The sequence below is a fragment of the Melopsittacus undulatus genome, chromosome Z (genome assembly GCF_012275295.1).
Source record: "Melopsittacus undulatus isolate bMelUnd1 chromosome Z, bMelUnd1.mat.Z, whole genome shotgun sequence".
NCBI classification, from domain to species: Eukaryota; Metazoa; Chordata; class Aves; order Psittaciformes; family Psittaculidae; genus Melopsittacus; species Melopsittacus undulatus.
The window spans coordinates 55,707,531-55,727,748 of record NC_047557.1 but is presented as its reverse complement, the minus strand read 5'-3'; the positions used below and the strand labels follow the sequence as shown (position 1 = coordinate 55,727,748).

Sequence of the window (20,218 nt, the reverse complement as noted above, 5' to 3'; positions counted from 1 at the left end):
AGGAGGTAGAATCTGATTTCTTTTTGAATGAACCAACACAGCAAATAAAGCACAAGCATTTTCCACGGAAAATGGCTTTTGGAAAACCCAAGCATGCTCGTCAGGAAATCAAGGTATGACTTATTTGTCCAGACTTAGGGAGGTTATAATGACAGAATGTTCCAGGGGCTCAGACCTTCTGATGCAAATACAGTTATCATAGAACAATATGTCACAGCTGATGCCCTTTAGGAAAAATCATGTGGGGGAAAAAAAAAAGAAAAAAAAAAGAAAAAAAAAGAAAAAAAAAAAAAGAGACATTTTTGTGGATTCCAAAGGCAATTATTTCTCAAGGTCTGTTCATCAGAATTAATATGTCAGACAGCAAGATTAAAGTTTCCATGACCAAAATGCTACAGAAACCTGCTATTAGAACATTTTTTTCTTTAGAATTACTGAAAAATTACCAGAACACTGCTCATCACTGCTAAACATAGGAACGCTATCTATAATGCACACATTTAGACTAGTATCACACAGCTCAGCAACAGGAAATCCTCCCATAGGCAGGGAATCAGTTTTCAAGACAAGGAACAGAAACCAGTAAGCATTGTACCATGGAAGGAAATTCTAGCATGTAGCCAGGAATGCCACTGCACCAATCCTGCCTCAGCTGGAAGATAAATCCAGAAGAAGTGAATTTGCCAAACCTTTCTGAAGGGCACTTACTGCCACTGCTCTGTTTGCTCACAGGTTCAATGGCCACAGTGTGCAGAAAAACCTCTTGCAGAAAAATTAAATGCTGATGATGGCTACATGAGTGTAGTCTGCATAAAGAATGAGATCATCTAGGAGACAGCCTGCTATCCTGTCTGCTGGAGTCAAAAAAGTCAATTCTGCAGCACAGTAAATTCTTCTATAAGCACAGAGAATACAAAACACAACCTACCCTTTGTTTGAACTGCTACTGTAACTGAGACAGGGATGTTGGCAGAAGAAATTGTAGTAATATTCACCACGTAGTTACTGCCAGAGTCGAGATCTAAACACACCTTTGGATTATCTTTATTTGTAGTGATGTTAAATATCACATCTTCTGAGAACGTCTTCTCATCCCATCTCTGGCCCAGTATGCGAAACTGTTGAAAGATTAACAAAAATGATGGTACAAGTGGTTGTGGCTCTCCAAAATTCAGAGAATCTAGAATTACATCTGATTTAGAATATCAGCTCAATTAAAAAAAAAAAAAAAAAGCAAAAAAAAAGCTTGTGATTAACTGTTTTGGTGCAACAAGATGGCTTAATAAATTAATCCTTAATTCTTCTGACTGCTAAAATTATGAATTCTTTTTTCATATATATCTACAGCATATGGAAGGAAATCTGTAACACAGACCCTAAAAACACCTCCAACACAAATAGTAAGGTGTAAGCAAATATTCTTTCTTGTTTACAGCACAGAAACTATATCTGCTTGCTACCTTAGAATCATAAAATCATAGAATAGTTAGGGTTGGAAAGGACCTTAAGATCATCCAGTTCCAACCCCCCTGCCATGGACAGGGACACCTCACTCTAAACCATATCACCCAAGGCTTCATCCAGCCTGGCCTTGAATACTACCAGGAACAAGAGCATTCACAACCTCCCTGGGCAACCCATTCCAGTGCCTCACCTTCTTCATCTTCTTCTCATTCTTCCCCCTTGCCCTACAGAATTAGTAGTAAGACTGAATGCCAAACAACAGTAAAAAAGAAGCATCCCTAAGATCATCCCAGTACAGTGAAAGAGAAACTGGTTGGTTGTATGAGATGAAGGGACAGGCAAAACTTTTTTAGTTGAGCTCAAGGCAGTCCAGATCCAGACTGTGTTCTGAACTTTACTGCATGCATCCTATGCCTACCTACATGATACGCAGTTTTCACTATTGTGAAGCATCTTGCAGAGAGCTGAATTCAGGCAAAAGCAAGTACACAGAGCACATTACAGAGATATACAGCTTGCCAGTTGCCACTGTGTACAGGAAAAGTTCTACTTTTGAACCATTAGGGCAATTGGGAATTTGGCTTTTCCATCTCAGCAGTCCCTCATGAAGGCACACAAACTAAAAATAAATTTTAACACAGGAAGAGAAAGACAGATTGTTTTCCAAAATTATCACTCAACCTTAGTATTTTCCCCATCCTGTAAATCCTTCTTCTTTTTCCCTGTACATATTAAAAAAAAACAGAACAAAACAAAAAACCCACACCAAACCCACAAACAGACAAAAACAAAACACCACACAAAAAAAACATCAGAAAAACCAAAAACCACCCAACCTTTATTGGCATCTTGACATTTTCAAAACATACTAGTTCTTATCATGTTGTTCCAGCTTTCAGTAACAATGATTGAACTATTTGTTTCTGAGAAGTTATACCTTAACTTTTATTCTTATATTTATAAATGGGGTAAAAAGTAGTTACCAATGTCACTTCCTATTTCCACAGAAAACAGTTCTAAAATGTCCAAATCAAAGATCGTTGAATCTCTTGAGCAAAGTATGGTATTTCAGTATACCCTGCATTTCTAAAACAACTTACATCCAGTATCTGCAAGTGGTACACTGTTTACTTGAAAAGTTTGCATCAGGGAGGTGGACAGAGCCCAGGTTTTGCAATGTTTTCTATGTCATTGTGACCTTGAGCACTACAATGGAATTTCACTAAAACAAACTTGTGCTGAAACACTCCTTATATACTCTCAAGCAGATATTTAGGTGATTTACTTTTGAGTTTTTCACCTAAATTTAGAATAGCTACTTGTTTCTTTCCTAACACCTTTAGGTTTCTACGGAAGAGCGAGAGAAACAACAATCGAAAGCCAAAAAACTAATCTCCACTGCTGCCTCACCAGAATTAACCAGGACATAGATACTCCCAAACTCAAATACTGTCCCACTTACTGTGTATGTTTTCTGCGCTCCTAGTCTTCCAGTTTTCCTTTCCCACTTCACACACGTTTCATTGAATATGGACAAATTACTGAATAATTCCTCCTCTGTGAGCAAAAACATGAACACAGAATGAAAAGTTATTTCTCCTGCAAATCTTAACATGTTTGGAGCAATTGTTTATTTCTTTTTCTCTGTTTGGGGAAAGGGGGAAATTGTTGGTTTGTTTTAGTGGGTTATTTTTTCACACTTAAAAAAAAAATGACACAGGCAGAAGCTAGGTAACAAATTTTACCTTAACTGTGTCAGCTGCTAAAATTAAAATACAAGGCTAACTGAAGAAGCATGTTCCAAACAAATGACTGCAAAGTCCTTAAACACACAGTCAGCATTAAGTAAACTACCATGACCAGTGAAGACAAAATATTTTGCTAGGCTTGCATTTTAATGTAGAACATTTCAATTCTAATGACTTTGAAGAGGACATTAAAACTACATTACAATTTCCTCTTGCAAAGGAATAAGCTCATTAACTCCACCAGGCCACTAATACGTTCTCTTATATAAAAGCATACATATACAACAGCGCTGTTTCTTGCACAAGGATTTTCAGCATAAGCTGAAGACTAGAATCTTTCATACCAGGTGACCAATGCAGACAAAACAGTCAATGAGAAAAGACATTCTGCTCTGCTTCATACTTCCCTCCTAGGCATAATACACTGAACTTGTACCACATATAGGTATTCCAGCAGTTCTGGCTGAAGTGTGCTTATGACAGCATTACACCACTTGAAATGAAGAACAATAAACAATTGCCCCACTTCCACTAATTCTGCCACCCATTCTGTATTCTCCTTGACCTTGAGTGCCAGAGACTGGATCTCTTGATATGCAATGGTCTGTCTTCTAAAGAATGAACCACTCACAAATCAACTTGAAGACTTTGTAGACCATTGGACCTCATGGATTAGAAAGCTCATTAAACAGAAAATAAAAAAGTAATGCAGATTTAAAAGAGTTGTCTAAGAAAAAGAGCCTGCCTATAAGCCAACAAACTTACAAAAATGCTCTTCTAAATACAACAACCTGTATTAAACCTGTTCAAGAAATCTTCTATGTAAGACTGGAAAAGAGCTTTTTGTAATTGAACAAATGTCTTTGGTTCCTTATCTGTTTGGGTTGCTTTTTAAAAGGTGTCAACATTTTTCACTGTTTTATTATAAATAAAATTATATAACACAGTCACAGTGAAACATTTTTCAGAACAAATGCTAGATTAAATGAAGTCCACAGAATTAAGAATGTGTGGAGTGTAGTTGTAGCAACCACAGCTACACCCCTGAACAAACCTGTGTTAATGTACAACCTCTGAAGAGTTGGCTTATGCCTTACAGAAAAAGCACAGCCAGGCAGACCAACTCATACGTTTTTTCAGGCAATTCTCTCACTGCTGTCATCAGACAGAGCAGTTGCCTTCACACAACAAGGTAATGAAGAATCTCCCCAGAGCTAAGAACAAAGCTTCTTCTGGTCACAATTCAGATTGACAATGAAAGTATTCACTCCTCTTCTTTCCTTCACCAGCCTTCAAACAGTCATTCCTTTGCAGGACCAGGGTCACACAAATCCAACCTCATATAGACTCCAACCTAAAAAGCCCTTATTAGCTGCTGAAAAAATTTAAGGGATTTTACATGACAGCCTTGGTAGATACTTGCGAAACATTCATTCAATACTTGGGAGTAATGTCGTGCTGTAAAAGCAAGCACAGCTCAGGGCACTCATTCCTCTGTATGCAAACTTCAACCGCCATTTCAGGTGGAGTACATGGACAAGAAGTTGTCACTGGAATAAATCAATAAATACATCAATAGTCTCTAAAATTCCTATATGCAGGCAGTTAATTCAAAACTAAAACTTCAGAACTAAAGTAACTGCTTAAGTATTTTGCAACACTTTTTTTCTATAAAAAACATCACAAAACTGTTTTCTGGTCATATCTTCTCCCCATATTCAAAAAATAGATGCCCCATTCATTAGACTTGTTGTTACCCCCAACTCCAAACTGTGGTTAAATATGAAAATGTTATTGAAATCTTCCTCTTCTAGAAACAGAAGAAAAAAAAAGAGATTAATCTCCATGTCCTTCAGAACAAATTTCCACACACATGGCTGTGTGATTAGATGTCTCTAAATGATGCTTATTACTAGGTTTCACAGTTATGTCTGGAAACTCCACAGTATTAAGACTTCTGTACCAACACAGAGCAAAAAGGCATGTTCAGTTGTTGTGTTCTTAAATCAGATACATTTTTATTGAGAGACTGGAGGGCAAAAATAACTCATTGGAGCACAGCCAGAGGGAGAAGTCTGCATAGCCATGAGATCTGAATCAAAACTCATAACCACCAAAGAAAAAGTAATCTCAGACTTCCCAGCAAGAAAACCAGGCATTTGATTCATGAGTCTATAAAATAACTTTTCAGAACAAATGCTAGATTAAAAGAATGAAGTCCACAGAATTAAGCCTGTGTGGAGTACAGTTGTAGCAACCACAGCTACATCCCTGAACAAACCTGTGTTAATTTACAACCTCTGAAGAGTTGGCTTATGCCTTACAGAAAAAGCACAGCCAGATAGACCAACTCATCTGTTCTTTTTTTAGACTGTTTCCTCACTGCTGTCATCAGATGTATCCTTTAAATCAGATACATTTTTATTGAAAGACTGGATGGCAAAAATAACTCATTAGAGCCTAGCCAGAGGGAAAAGTCTGCGTATCCATAAGATCTGAATTATAATGCACAACCAGAAAAGAAAAAGTAATCTCCGAGACTGCTCAAGAAAATCACGCACTTGATTCATGAGTTTATAAACTACTCAGGGGAGGAAAGAAAAAAAAAAATAAAAAGGCAAAATAAAGCAGCAAACAACAAAAAAGTGATTATGCCATGTATTAAGGCAAGGAAAAAAATCTTACAAAGTGGTCTCCTTGGAGGGAAGAAGGCAGAACTAATGAATTTTTTTCCGTATCTACATCAATTTTTCTGTTATGCTTTCTGAACTTTCAGAAGGGTAAGGCCACCATACAATTACTATACATCCAAAGAACACCTGGCAGACTCTTCCTCGGAAGTTTCCACTCTAAAAGGGTATTAGTGAAAGAGGATGAAAAGCATGCAGAGAGCAAACACTATAACATTATGGACTTTCTAAGGAGACTGCTTTCTCTCCCTTACTCTTACTGATTATACACTATGGATAATCAAATGTACAGTAAGTGTCTGGTTTAAAACTAATCTCAATAAATTAAACACAGTATCCAGTAACAGCACAAAAGTATCTCTGAAAGAACTATTTTTGCACGTAAAGGTACACAGGTTTTCTGACAGTTTAGTTCTACTGTGAAATCTAACACTACCAGGGACTTACAGAGCCTGGGAGCTCTCTGTACCTGCCTGGCTTCAGCAGATGGGTCTTCAACATACCTGATCTTCATTAAGAGCTTTCACTCAGACTCAGAAATGAGATGGGAGAACTGAAGACCCTCAATTTACCCATACTTCAGCACTAGAAATTTCAGCTTTTGATTAAGCGAGAAGGCCACTGGATGTCACTGCTGCTCCACAGACCTCCATGTTAACCTCAGGCTCTTTCACATGCCAAGGGATAAAGTCCTAGAAACAACATGAAAATGCCAGGAGGCCACAACAGAAGGCTGTAAAAAGATCCTGGAGGAGTCAAATACTGAAAGGCAAATTTGGGAGAGGGTACAGAGATGCAAATGGCGAGGAAAGACAGGTACTGGGAAAGAGAACACCAATGGGAGAATGCAGAAAGTGAGCGTCAAAGGGTCTCAGTGACTATTAGAGGACAACAGTGTTAAGAAAGTCGACGTTAAGAATACCAAAGAGATTATTTCTAAGAAGGAAAACACAGAGTGAACGTCTCAGTCTTCTTTACTTCACATTTAAAAGTTCTGCTAGGAAGGAGGGCCTCTCTCTGTGCATGAGCAAGTGGGAAAATTATAGTAATTACAGCCAGTGCATTAATGCCTGTAGTGTTACGCTCTTCTGCCTTAACCCTGTTCTAGGAAAACCAACCTTAATCCTTCACTTAGCCTCTGCAAGTTTAGGTCATAGTACCAGTGTTATTTTTTGCTGATTCAGAAATAAACCTGAACTCAGAGAGAACTTTATGTTCAAACTTTATGTTTAAAACCACATGACTTCTTCCACATATACAATCCACTAGTCCTCAATTGAAAGAGCCCTTAACTACGACTGACCTCAGCCTGAGATACATTTTATCAGTGATATTTCTGGACTTGCATGGGAAGATGGTATTTATCAGAAATCAGATGAATCAGCTCCAATCTAACATTTCATCTTCTGCAAGTAGCTAAAGGAGCATCCACATGTACAAGTTCATTTACTAAGCTCTTCCCACCAATCCCCACACATACATGCAATTTAGGAAAAAATAAAATCCAAATATTAGCTTTTTTTTGTATGTTTTGCCAGTTCAATTCTGTGAAAACTGGGAATGATGCTGCAAATGCCATCTGCTATTAACATGTACCACACTTATGTTCAGATAGAGAAATTAAATGAGCACAAGCAACATTTTAAATACAATTTCTGCCCAGACTGTTTTAAGGCACCTCTTCCCTAGCACACAGGCAAACTCCTCTTGCACAGGAGCTTTTGCAAACACATACAGATTTTATTTTACAAACACATATCTTCAATATTCATGCCCTCTAAGGCAGCATGGTAAGTTTTTATGATTTTTTTCACATTTTGAGTAACATACTTGCTTCCATTTTAACTAGGATCGTAAAATTTCAGCAGGCTTTCACCTTCAGCCCCAAACTTTACACAGAGGAAATCCACAAAGAAACAGCAAAGCAGCAAGCAGACAGTCATTCAGGAAGGAGCAAACAGATAGCTAATGATTTACTACTTCCTTTGGTCTAAAAATGTTACCAGCAGACAACCAGGAGCAGAGTAATTCATGCAATGAACCAGATATTTCGGTTTTAGTTGGGTTTTTTTTGGGTGTTTTTTTTTTGTTTGTTTGTTTTTTTTTTTTAAATAAGAGCCTGGCCTAGTTAGGCTATTCTTTTAAAAGTTTTTTTCCCATTCTATTTGCCCATAACCCTTTTTCGGGCCTTTAATCCAACAGCTAGAGCTGTCGTATACATTTTTGCCTCTGGCAAAGGTCCTGCTGAAATCCTGTGAATGCAGTCTATAGAAGCCCTCTGCTTGGAAGCCCTTCTAAGCTTCAGAGTGCTCAAGACCAAACTCTCAGTATTGCAAAGACTGACACACCTGACCAACTTAGCCACTCTACACAATGCTGGCTTCAAAGCCAATTCAGAAAGTACAACTATGCAAATTGTCTAAATGAAATATAAATTCTGCCCTCTAACAACAGCAGTTACGTTTTTATTAGGGCTCTGTCAGAAGTGAGAGAACTTCTTTTCTGCATGCCCGTTTTATTTGATGTCACATGTGTTATATACACAGTGAATGCTCAAGACACCAAGTGAGGCAAGAGAGGCATCAAGCAGCAACTCCTTGTGTAAAGGCTTTGTCTGTGAAGTGGTAGCAGTCAAAGACACACTTCCAGTCATTTTGAAAAGCATGTGGCTATAACAAAGCTACATAAACACTGCCATCTACAAAAGACAGCACTGTTACTTAAAAACAAGAGATGGAGAGTCATCTATGACCTGTGACATCTCTTTCTAAGGACACAGAAGAACATTAACAGACATAGTCCAAAACATCTGCTATTTTTTTGCTGTTATTAAAATGTTAGTATATCCTGTTTCCAAGCCCACAGTATGACACCACCTTCATTACAGGTCTCCCTTCTCAGAACTGATTCTTTTCTAAGAAAATCCTTCTGGGCTGAAATTCAGACAACTGGATACTGGAAAGGCATACTTTAGCACATTTTACTTAGGGCATTATGAGAGAAGGGGGAAAAAAAAACCAAACAAAAAAGGAGTTTTGAATTCCACTGCCCCTACTTTCATCACAGTGCACTACACAGTATTAAGGCTCACAACAAAATATTATGAAATGTCTTCTGCTCATATAGTTCCCCTGGCTTTTAAAGTTCAAGGTTCTCAGTGAAGCAGTGTAACTCCGGTTCCATTAGTCCCTTTCAATTTGAAATAAAAAAGAAGACAACTAGAGAAAGATCTCTGGCACCCACTAGAAAATGTTGCACGCTTAACATTCTCTTCTGTGACCTTTCCACACAAAAGTACCACCACATGCCCTACATGGTAAATTAGGCAGGAATTTCTTGCCTTCATCCTTCCTCCTGTTCCTACCTTCAGAACAGGAATGTGAAAATATATAAATAGCATACCCCACACCAGCCTCCTACAGTAATATGTACCTTTGCATATGAATGTAATATTCTCCCATGACTGATCTATTGTGCATTCTGAAAAATTCCTGCCTCCATTAAAATAATATCCTTCTTTACACTGATAGTACACTCTGCTCCTTAGGGTGGTAGAGTTGTCCCAGGTCATTTCTGTATGTGGAATCAGCAAAGGTTTGCCACAGTCTATTTCTGGAACAGAAAAAAAGAGGGTAACAAAACCAGAAAATTAAAACAAGTATGGCATATCAAAGTGTTGAAGGAAGAGAGATTAATTGTTCCAACAAGTAACACTTCACTTGTTTTCACTTCTAGTGACTTTTAGAAGCCAGGCCAGCCCTTTAGAACCCTGGATTTTGTAAGAGGAGAATTTCCAGCAGGGTGGGGCATTCATCCTTCAAGATGAGCCATAAAATAGAACCGTGTCCTGTTTAGAAATAGAGAACAAAGACCTCAAAGCAAATTTTTACAAATACATCTATTGTCCCATAACATTCTTTTAACTCCCACATGCTATTTATTCTTTTATTTTACCTATCATGAGTAATCACAGATCTGAAAGATTACACAAGTGGTAACATGGAAAAACAGCATCAAGAACAGAATCCACTGATTCTTTGCCAGTGGATTTAATTCAAGCGTTGGAAAACAGGAGAAGTTGCACAGACATGAGAAAGAACACCTATGAGGGCATATTTGGGGGGTTAGTAAGACCACTTTAGAGGTAATTAGAAAGCTGGAGTAATGTACTTATAAATCAAAAATTTGCTCAGCTGTTTCCAAGGCCTTCATCATAAAATAAGGAAACAGAATAAAGAGTAAAAAACAAACAAATGGATGAATATTATTTAGGGTTGAAATTCCCAAATCCACCCAAATGAAAGATTCTGCATCACTCACCTTATAAGAAGTAAACAATGTAAGAATTAAAACCTTACCTTCACTACAGCTTATATGCTGTGCTTTTAAAAATGTTTAATAAATAATCCTAAGCAATTCTGAAATTTAACTCAAAAAAGAGAAGAAAAAGACATAAAACCTGAATTTTATAACTGTGACATGTACAACCTTTAAAAGTAAACATATGTTTTGCAACAGGCAATGCATCCACCATCATGACTACCTCCCTTTTCATACACCAATGTATGAAAGTATGTATCTATTCTAAATCATCAGAAGAAGCTTTAGGATAATAAATGCACATGCAAAGAATGTGCTTAAATTCTAGAAGGACAGTACATGATGAGATACAAAGATTACTGCTGCTTAACTCCAGCTACCTGCCCAAAGCCACCCTCTAATTAGACTGGAAAGCAGAAACATGTTTCTGTGTAACATAGTGAACCTTCTATTTGGACTGGTGACCCAGAAATAAGAATATTAGAGAAGATTCTAAAAATAGAGAGTGGTTGTAACATACACATTGCACATTCAAAAGAAGTCACTACATGTGATTGCAATAAATTGAAGACTCGACCCTGCTGGATCAAGTTGAAAAGCTATTAAGCACCCAGTGAACAGAAAAGTGAAGTTGTGTCAATATAAAAACTGACTAAAGATGAACGATCCTGAGGTTGCATTAGTTCAAAGTATCAGTTCAGAGTAAAAATACAGTGGAAATCTTGTTGGGCAAAATAACCCACTTTTAAGTGTACCTTTGAGCTTCTTCTCATCAAGAAATTTGTTGGGCTACATTCTTCTAGATCATAGTAACACAAAGGATTTAGGACTCATGTCAAGTAACAATAGCTTGCTTGAGCAATCAGAGTTTGCAACTGGAAACTATCTGAATATGGAATTTTTTGGGATAGTAACTGCTAATGGTGGTTCAATTTCCAAGTAGTGTCTTCAACCACAGAGTTGGTTGATACTGAGCTAAAAAAATAGCAGCAATTTAGGATGAATTTTCATCTCATGTTAATCCTGATGTCTGACATGCACTGGGATTTTGTCGCTAGAATGGTAACTCTTAACGATTTATTGCAAACTCATTAGCAACACAGGTTAAAAAAAAGCCCAGACTGTTTAATATGTGGCTTCTGTTTTGTGATTAAACATTCCTGAAGCGGTCTTCTGAATGTAAAAAGAGGATGTGTCTAACTGGCAACTGCTATTTATTTTGGTGTCTGAAACAGTGTCTATTCTAAGTAAATCTGAAGGCAGATTTGATTTACCTTTGCACACCAGATCGGTACCATCCCATTGTCCTCTGGCATTGCAGACTGCAGTCTGATTGCCACTTGCCATAAAGTAACCATGAACACAATTGTAAGTAACTTCACTTCCATATGTAGTCCCACTTACAGATGCTGGATGTGCGTTTAAAACAGATGGTGGAACCCCACAATCAACACCTAGGAAGAAGAAGAAAGAGGAAGATAAACTTATTATTCAAGCAGCAGAAGTAGTGACGGTTGCATTCCCATATTTCTTTCATTGTAACCAACTAACCCTGTTCTGTGTCAATCTAACACTCCCCAGATGCTCTCTGTGACATCCCCAGTGTGACCAAGAGTGCTGTAGCTACTCCTAGCTCCTCCAGAGCTGCTTCCATATAAAATAACTTCTCTATGCTTTTGTCTCAGAATGGCATGCTAAATCTGTGACTCTTTCCTCAGCTTAGCTGCTAGTATACCGAAAACGTCCTTTTTTTCAGAACAAAAAGTCAGGATTCTCCTGCTTTTACAAACCTGATTACAGGTGGAAAGCTGGTTCTATACCATTTGCAGTGATCAACAGTCAGAGGGAGGCAGGTGATCAGAAACTGCCTTTAGGATGACGAAATTTTAAAAAGGGCACAAGGACTGGAGAAATGCAAAACCACACAAGTTTACAACATACAACACAAAAGCTTCCTGTTAAACCAAAAGTCTACATTTGTTCAAAATGTGTTGTAATAGTTTCTCTACCCACAAACATGCAGAGCTGTCATTTACGAGTGCCTAAAACAAAAAAGTCGAGTAGCACAAAAAAGCAGCTTGTTTGATATGCTGTCCATTTTCTAAGGTAAGCCACCATCTAAAAGGCTTTCATGTTAACATGACACAGCCCTCACATTCAACAGTTTAACTACACTTCTTCACATACATTACACCTTCCCATTAAGCTATCTGACTTTCCAGCTCAAAACAATTCCTTTATTAATAGTCAAAGGAAGCTATAACCTTAAAAGACAGAGTATAGCCATACACTTGTATTTAAACAAAAAAAGAGGATCTGCTCCATTTACAGTACCCTGATATAAGGTCACACATCTAACCAAGTCTGACCTACCTTCAGTGGCCAGTTTCATCATGACTACATAAAATAAAGTCCTAAATTACTATGCAAAGAAAGACAAAAGAGAAACTTACTGATTTTCCTAAAAAGGATGACATTACACTTGACCAGGGTAAAAATAAGCGATAAAGACTTATCAGAAACATTCTCAGAGTCTAAAGAATTATTTAAAGGTGCCTTTACTAATATTTTAGAATAAATAAATAAATAAAAATTTAGACTTGCTAGTTTTATGAAAAGAGAAGTCTTAACTGAAATCCAGGAAAAGAACTTGCAACACAAAGGAGAAATAAGCCTGTAACTTCCCAGAGACACACATAAAAACATTACATTTCTATCCTCTCTCAAACAAAACACACAAACAAACAAAAGAAACAAAAAAGACACCACGAAAGAATGAGAAACCAAGAGTGCTTTTGTATCTTGAGGAAAGGAAGAAGGAGCTCTCCTCACTAAGTGATGATTTTCAGGATGTCATTCTGCCCTATAGAATTGTTATATACTGTGTACCTTCCATTAGCTAGCACTTCCAAGTGTCATTTAACTAATATACAGAGTTTGTAACTCCTCACAGGAACACAAACTCCTGCACTTGTAAGGAACAAATATTTCAACTGAATGGGCAGTTAGAACACCAAAGCAAGTGGAAGTTTTAAAGATCCTCTCAGAAATCTTAACAATTCAGAGATGTAAAAGCAATTGCTCATGCACAAATGCTCTTAAAATCATGAAGGCTATCCAGGGATGAAGGGTGGTATGATGCCTCTCTTTTGCATCTGCAGACAACCTTCAGGAAAAACTTCATAAGCTGTCATAAAAATTGTTCTTTTCATGACAGGTCACTAATGCTTTCCAACTCAGTGGCTTGTTCCCTGAAAGAAAAGGCTACAGAAATCTACTTGTTTTCTACGCCTTGGTTCACAGGTAGAAGGACACATGGCAGTGTCTATAAAAATGGAAAGACCCGCATCAAAAATGTCACTCACTAATAAGAGAAGGTAACACCATTTTATAACCTTTTTCTTTTCTTCTTTTTTTTTTCTTTTCAAATAGCCAGATTTTGAGAAATTATCGTTTGAATTGAGGAAACAGACTGTCTTTCACTAACACACTTCCCCATGCATAAACCAGCTTAATGAAGAATTTAAGAAAGACTTAAGGTTCTTCACCTTTACAGCTTAAAGTGGCAGGTTCCCAAGTTTCATTTGCAGTACAATATGAGAACTTTCCCTCATTGCTGTAAAACCCTTCTTTACATTCATAATGAACCGCACTTCCTGGTAGCAAGCTGTAGTTCCCCACAACGTAGCCATGCTTCATTTCAGGAGGGGAACCACATCCAATTTCTGCAAAGAGACTATGTTAGAAGATCTCACACTACAAAAATCACAACACAAGACCATTTTAAAATGAGCTGAATTTGATGGTCACATCGCAAAATATGCCTCATCGGATGAATCTGAGAGGTTGCCAAAGGGGTACAAGGTTAGAGCAGAAAAATTTTACTGGCCACAGCTGGAGAAACACAGTGACCCATTTATTGAGCTACACCTTTACTAACATACAGCTGGAGCCATTCACAACACTAAAGAGGAGACACTACAGTGTGATGATGCTCTGTGTGTGCTAGTCTTGCTACAGCAATGGATAAATAGTCCTTCAACACCAGATGAAAATTTAAGGTCCCAATGCAGAGTTTCATTTCCCTGTGCATGGGAAAAGTGAAGGCTGAAATTAAATGGTCCTCCTCTCAATTGCTCCGCCTCACTAAGCCAGCCTGCATAAAAAAGTTACATTCCTGCCTGTGACAGGGCTTCCTTGTCCAAGCAACACAGTCACTACAGACACACTTCTTTACCACAGCATGTGGAGGGGGATGTTGGTGAGATAAGCCAGGCTGTCAGCACCTTTGCCAAAATGAAGTGGAAAAGTCCACTTGGAAAAACTGGACAAGCTACAGGCAGTGAGCTTTACTGATGGTTCTTACAATAATTCAGGAATGAGAGCTGGATATAATAGAAGCATGTGAGCTTCATTAAATAATGTGACACCTACAGCTTTCACTGCTAGCACTTTGCATCTGTGAAAACCTACACTAGAGAGGAAAAGAAGAAGTTTCAAAATGAATTTTTTGTTGTTGTTATGGCAAGATAAACAGAACAGCTTATTTAAGCAGCTGGCAGAATATGTAATGAATAGTGAAACTACTATGTTATTATTACTATCCCCTAGGTTTGTTCCATTCATCTGAACTCTCCCACCAGCTATGAATCCTCTCTTCCCTTTCCCTTCATGCAGTGTGATTTTATAAGCCAGTGGATTATACCATGCTTCCTTCCTATTCAGAAACTACCTACATCACCTTCACGGCATTATTAAGCCTCCTTGACCCTGCAGACCTGTTCAACTTCTGAGAGCCTGTAGAAATCATATCTGCTGTCAACTCTACCATTCAGACATCATTAGAACAAACTGAAACCAAGAAGAAAGAAAATCATACAGCAAGCAAAACCCACAGAGGGCTTCTGCTCTGCAGACTTAAAAGCCCAGGTCAGAGCAGGTATTACTATATCATGGAAGATCTGATTGTATCTGCTAGTAAAAAGAGCATCCAGAGACTCTCACCTCTGCATGAAACTGTATTCCCATCTGGATGAAAAGAACGCTCTCCATTTTCTAATTTATAACCATCATTGCAGTAACACTCGTAGCTTCCTTCAGTATTCACACATTTTGCATTGTGACCACACAGCCCAGACTCCTCACATTCATCTATATCTAAAAATTCAGAGAAAAATATATGCACTGCATAACAGGTTGTTTGGTTTTGGGTTTTTTAATTAATTAATTAATTAATGTAACACCCAAACTTAAAACAAATACAGTACTCCATGAAGGGTTCTATGTAGCTTCTGATGGCTCTTCTGAGAAACAAAGGAATATGTATCATTACCTAGCGTTCCAGCATCTGGAAGGAGGAGACTCACAATTTTGTATCTAGCTATCTTCCAATTTTTTTCTCTCTGTTTGACAAGACAAACATTTTCCAATGTCATCTCCTACTACAACAACCCCACAAAAATCCCATACCTGCAAATATCTTAATCAGTTACAACAGTTCATTACTGTAACACAGAACTAGCTAATATTCTACTCTAAACACAAATATGACATTCTGGGGGAAAGATAAGTATCACCTTATTTTCTTTTAATCTAGTTTCTTTCGGGAACATTCTTGCTTGAATGTGACTGGAAAGCTATGATTTGTAACATAGAAAATAATTCAAAATAGAACTGTTTCACAGCTGCTAGAACCTAATTGTCAAGTAAGTGTTGGCAGAACAGGAAGTGCTGTGATACAGTTTTAAAAAGTAAATTCCAAAGTGACAGGAAAAAGGATCTGTGTTGTAATAGTTTTGGATTCCTGGTGCTCAAGACTCTGTGATGTCTACCTGTACAGTTTGTGCCATCATTGGGGATAAATGTCTTGTTGTTGTTGGAGGCTCGATATCCATCAAGGCAAACACAGTAAAAGCTTCCGTGTGTATTATGACACAGTGTATGATTTCCACAGATCTTGCTGGCTCCAATCTGGCATTCATCTTTATCTGTCAGCACATTTAAAACACATCAGACAGAGATTAAGAAAAGTAAAATACCCTCCCCTCCTCACTCATTCTTGGGTAAATAGACTTCCCCTTATTATTTTTCCAAGTTATCTGGGATGTAAACACCGCTAGTAAGCTGGACTATTTGGACCAACAGAGGCTGCTGTCCCTAAGTGGAACAGATGTGAATAAAGTTTCATGACACAGCTTAAGCTCACCAGAGAGCTGTTGAAACCAGAAAGCCGTGTTCATAGAATCATAGAATCAACCAGGCTGGAAAAGACCTTTAAGATCATCAAGTCCAACCATTACCCCAGCACTGCCAAGACCACTACTAAATCATGTCACTGAGGGCCTCATCTACAGTCTAAAGTAAATTAATTTGAGCTGGAAAAAAAGTAGGAAAGCACTAGTATGACAATTGCAACAACGAGAAAAGTTTTGACCATTAAATAATGGTAGAGATCTAATTAGGCTTGTACAGGCTTTTATTAGCCATGATTATTTCCATGATGTGCACGAAGAATACTGGAGGAACTGAATATGGAGCATCTTCATATGGAGTATGTACTTTTTACTTTAACATCTTTCAAAGCAAAACATATGTATAAAATCAAACAAAAATGAACACGACAGTCTACCTCTTTTCTGGTTTGCAGGGGAGAGAGTATTTTATACCATAGTATAAAATTAATAACTAAAATTAAAATAATTACATTTTACTAATAAGAACGTTTGTTCCAGATCTGGTATTTTTGCAGTAAAGAGTGAAACCAGTGTTCTTTAATTCTGCTTTTCCTTACATAATGCACTGTCTGCAGCACTTGATGGAGCTCGTGCTGTTCTTACCAACTCACTCAACTGGCAGAGAATTAACATGGCAAAGTATGCAGCTTGTCTTCTTCCACAATAATGACGTAAATGAACTCTGTGCAAGGCCCAAGAGGGTGCCACTGCTTGTGAAAGAAGGGGGGAGATGGAGTGGAAGAGATCAGAGGTGGAGGACCTTCCCCTTTAAGAAGGGGTAAGCTATTACATACACTCAGACACAATGTTTGACATCACCCATTGATTTCTCACGTATGAGATAGCATTAAAAGGACACCATCAGCTACAGTAATAAAAAAACCACTGAACTTTCCATGTAACAAGACATCTGCACTTAAGAAATCTGTGTATATACACACACTGTTATTAAGCACACAACTGATGAATTTTCAGTTAGCCAGTAATTTGACATAACTGGAAAAATTAGCAAAAGATGTGCTGACAATTTTAATTGTCAGTTTTATTGTCTAGCTTTCAGTTCAATGATGCATAGGCTGAAGCCCACCATACTGATTTATTTTTTTTTTTTCCTGACATTAGGATAAAAAATACTACACCATTCCAATATGTATTTTAAAAGTAATTGTTTGATTCAACCCTACATTTATCAAGACAAAATTAACTAAAATCCTTCACTATATAGCAGAAACTGAAAAAAACAGTTAAGCAACTAAGCAAAAACCAGTACAGCTCACGGTTAGCTGATGGAAAAAAAGGAAAAAATGTCAAAAGCATCCACACACATTTTACTTTTTGTAAATGCTGATATAGCTTTTACTACACTTTGAACAATTCAGTAGTATTACTTGAGAAAAAGCATTTTAGGAATGTACATGGTTTCTTGCCATTTTACAAAATGGCAGCCTACCTTGACAATGGGTTCTTCCATTGCCTACAAATCCATAGTTACAGATGCAGACACTTTTTCCTTCAATTTGATGACACGTAGCATGAACGTGGCAAGTTGCACAGACATCTGGAACTGATCTTTTCACAACTGCTTTAAGAACAAAAAGACAAAATTGCTTTTTAAATTATTTTTAACAGACTAACTAGTAACTGGCACAGAATTTAAACTGGAGATACAACCCAGGTTAAAACACATAGAATAAAATCCTATCTCCTCCCATCTCTTTTTCAAACTTGCAGGAAAACCATAGCCACAATATTCAAAGATAAAAAATAAAAGAAAGGATTAAACAAAATAACTTCACTGAACATTTTTTTTCATCTATCTATTCTTTTACAATAAACAAACCAGCTTGTCACTAAAGCCTGTGAAACATATAATAAATAGTTCTATCCAATATTATAAAATCTTTTCTCCATATTAATTTTATTTCCCATTTTTTATTTCTGTTTCTTCATTTATTCTATTATTTTGTTTCTATTATTTACACATAGACTTTTGGGCTATTTACCAATCTATTTGTTACCTGTATCATCAATATGTATGTGGTAAAAATGCTATTCATAAAACCAATGTTGAGAATGCTGCCAGGAATAAAATTACTTATAGAAACATCATTTTAGAAACTAATTTATATTAGAAGTAGTTTACCATCATATGATACACAACCTAATTTACCACAATTTGATACAGCTATAAATATACAAGAAACTAGAACAAAATGTGAACTTACTGCCTAATTTGTATTCATACTTTCAGTGTACTGTTTGCGTTTCCCTCCATTTTCTGAAAGCTCTTTTTGTTATCTTCACACATGCACTGGCTTTCCAATGATAAACCTCACAACAGACAGCTTGAATGCAGACATAACATGCATATGCTTACACCCTTCGTATATTTTTTAAGAAATAACTAGTAGCACGCAACCTGCTGTTGTCTCATGACCCAATACATAATTCTTTTACTCTTCTAAGCTCAGATTAATATGGATGGTAAGGTTTGGATAGAATACAAACCTCCCTGTGCATATAGCAGTTATGACCAATTTTTGCCCGTCTTCATATGATGTCTAAACACAGTGATGATTATCACTGGAAGGAGAAGGCCAACGAACACTCTAGCCAGCTTCTTTTACACACAAAATTTATCAGTGTGGTAACACCGCCCCTCTGCACGCATGGTCCCAGCTCTCCTCACAGCACGTTTCTGAGTACATTAAGACTCGTGGGAAGCATTATAGATTCCCAAGCCTAACTCTCCATGGTTTTATATACTTCTGTGTGTGTGTGTGCACCTCATAAGCACAGACAATGCAACCCGTCAGCATGCCACTGCATCCAACGTAATCATAAAATTAAATTTAAAAACAGCCAACGGAACAACCTTCTCCCGATGCCTCAATCTTCTGATAAGCCATGGGAGTGTCCTCCTCAGATTTCTGCTCCAGAAGATAAAACACGGGGGTTCCCCTCTCCACTCCCTCTGTCGTCCCTACCCCACCCCCCCCCGGCCCCCCCGCCCCCCGCTACGTATCAAACTTGGCGGCTCACTTTTCCTCAGAAACACGCCATTTTCTACCCCTGCACCAAAGCCACCTCACGGGTCCAGCCCAGCCCTCTCGCCTGAGAGCGCATGAGCCCCCCCGCCGTCGCCCCGGTGCCGCTTGCTGCCCGGTCTGCCCACCTCCCTTCCGCCGCAACTCCCCTCGCCCACGGCCTCCGGCCCCTTCGCGCCTCGACCGCAGGACACCGCCCTCACGGCCCGAGGTCCCTTCGCAGACCGAGAGCGAGCGAGTCGGGTCGGGGCCGCACTTACCCCGCCGCCGCGCTGCGCACTGCAGCAGCGCCAGCAGCAGCAGGAGCGGCGCCAGGGCCCGGCCGGACCCCGGGCTCATGTCCCCGCCGCCGGCTTCGCGCCCCCAGGTGCTGCAGGGATGCGGTGCCTCCGCATCCTCCTCGCGTGTGGAAGGATGGAGCCTGAGAGGGGACGTCCAGCTGCACCCCGGTGGGGCGGGGGCACCCTTTATCGCCACTGCCGCCGCGCCCTCGCCCCTCCCCCCCCCCTCCCCCCCGTCTTTACCCGCGGCGAGGCCCCTTTCCTACCGCGGCCGAAGAGCCCTTGCCCGCAAAGCCCTGGCACAACCCCTTTCCTTCCCCAGGACACCGCCTCTGCCCGGCCAGGCGAGTGGCAGAGCTGATAAGGGTTGTTGGTGTGTGCAGCAGCGGGCCGTCACCCCGGGAGGGGGGAGAAGCAGAAGGAAGGGCTATTTAT

At 38.8% G+C, this 20,218-nt stretch overlaps 1 protein-coding gene across 6 annotated transcripts in view; it reads right to left on the bottom strand.

Moving 5' to 3' along the window:
- SUSD1 (sushi domain containing 1) overlaps nucleotides 1–19,898 on the bottom strand; it is a 40,107-nt gene extending 20,209 nt beyond the window's left edge. For 2 of the 6 annotated variants that reach the window (XM_005155048.3, XM_031054239.2), the window contains exons 1-9: nucleotides 19,763–19,898; nucleotides 17,906–18,037; nucleotides 16,054–16,209; nucleotides 15,227–15,379; nucleotides 13,771–13,947; nucleotides 11,497–11,676; nucleotides 9,335–9,514; nucleotides 2,927–3,021; nucleotides 929–1,118 (exon numbers count right to left, since the gene is read on the bottom strand). In XM_005155048.3, coding sequence (XP_005155105.2) covers nucleotides 929–1,118; nucleotides 2,927–3,021; nucleotides 9,335–9,514; nucleotides 11,497–11,676; nucleotides 13,771–13,947; nucleotides 15,227–15,379; nucleotides 16,054–16,209; nucleotides 17,906–18,037; nucleotides 19,763–19,841 — 1,342 coding nt within the window. In that variant the 5' untranslated portion in view covers nucleotides 19,842–19,898. The remainder of the gene's footprint in view (nucleotides 1–928; nucleotides 1,119–2,926; nucleotides 3,022–9,334; nucleotides 9,515–11,496; nucleotides 11,677–13,770; nucleotides 13,948–15,226; nucleotides 15,380–16,053; nucleotides 16,210–17,905; nucleotides 18,038–19,762) is intronic. The other 4 variants (XM_031054236.2, XM_031054237.2, XM_031054240.2 and 1 more) reach the window with 4 other exon arrangements.
- Nucleotides 19,899–20,218: the final 320 nt, after the last annotated feature.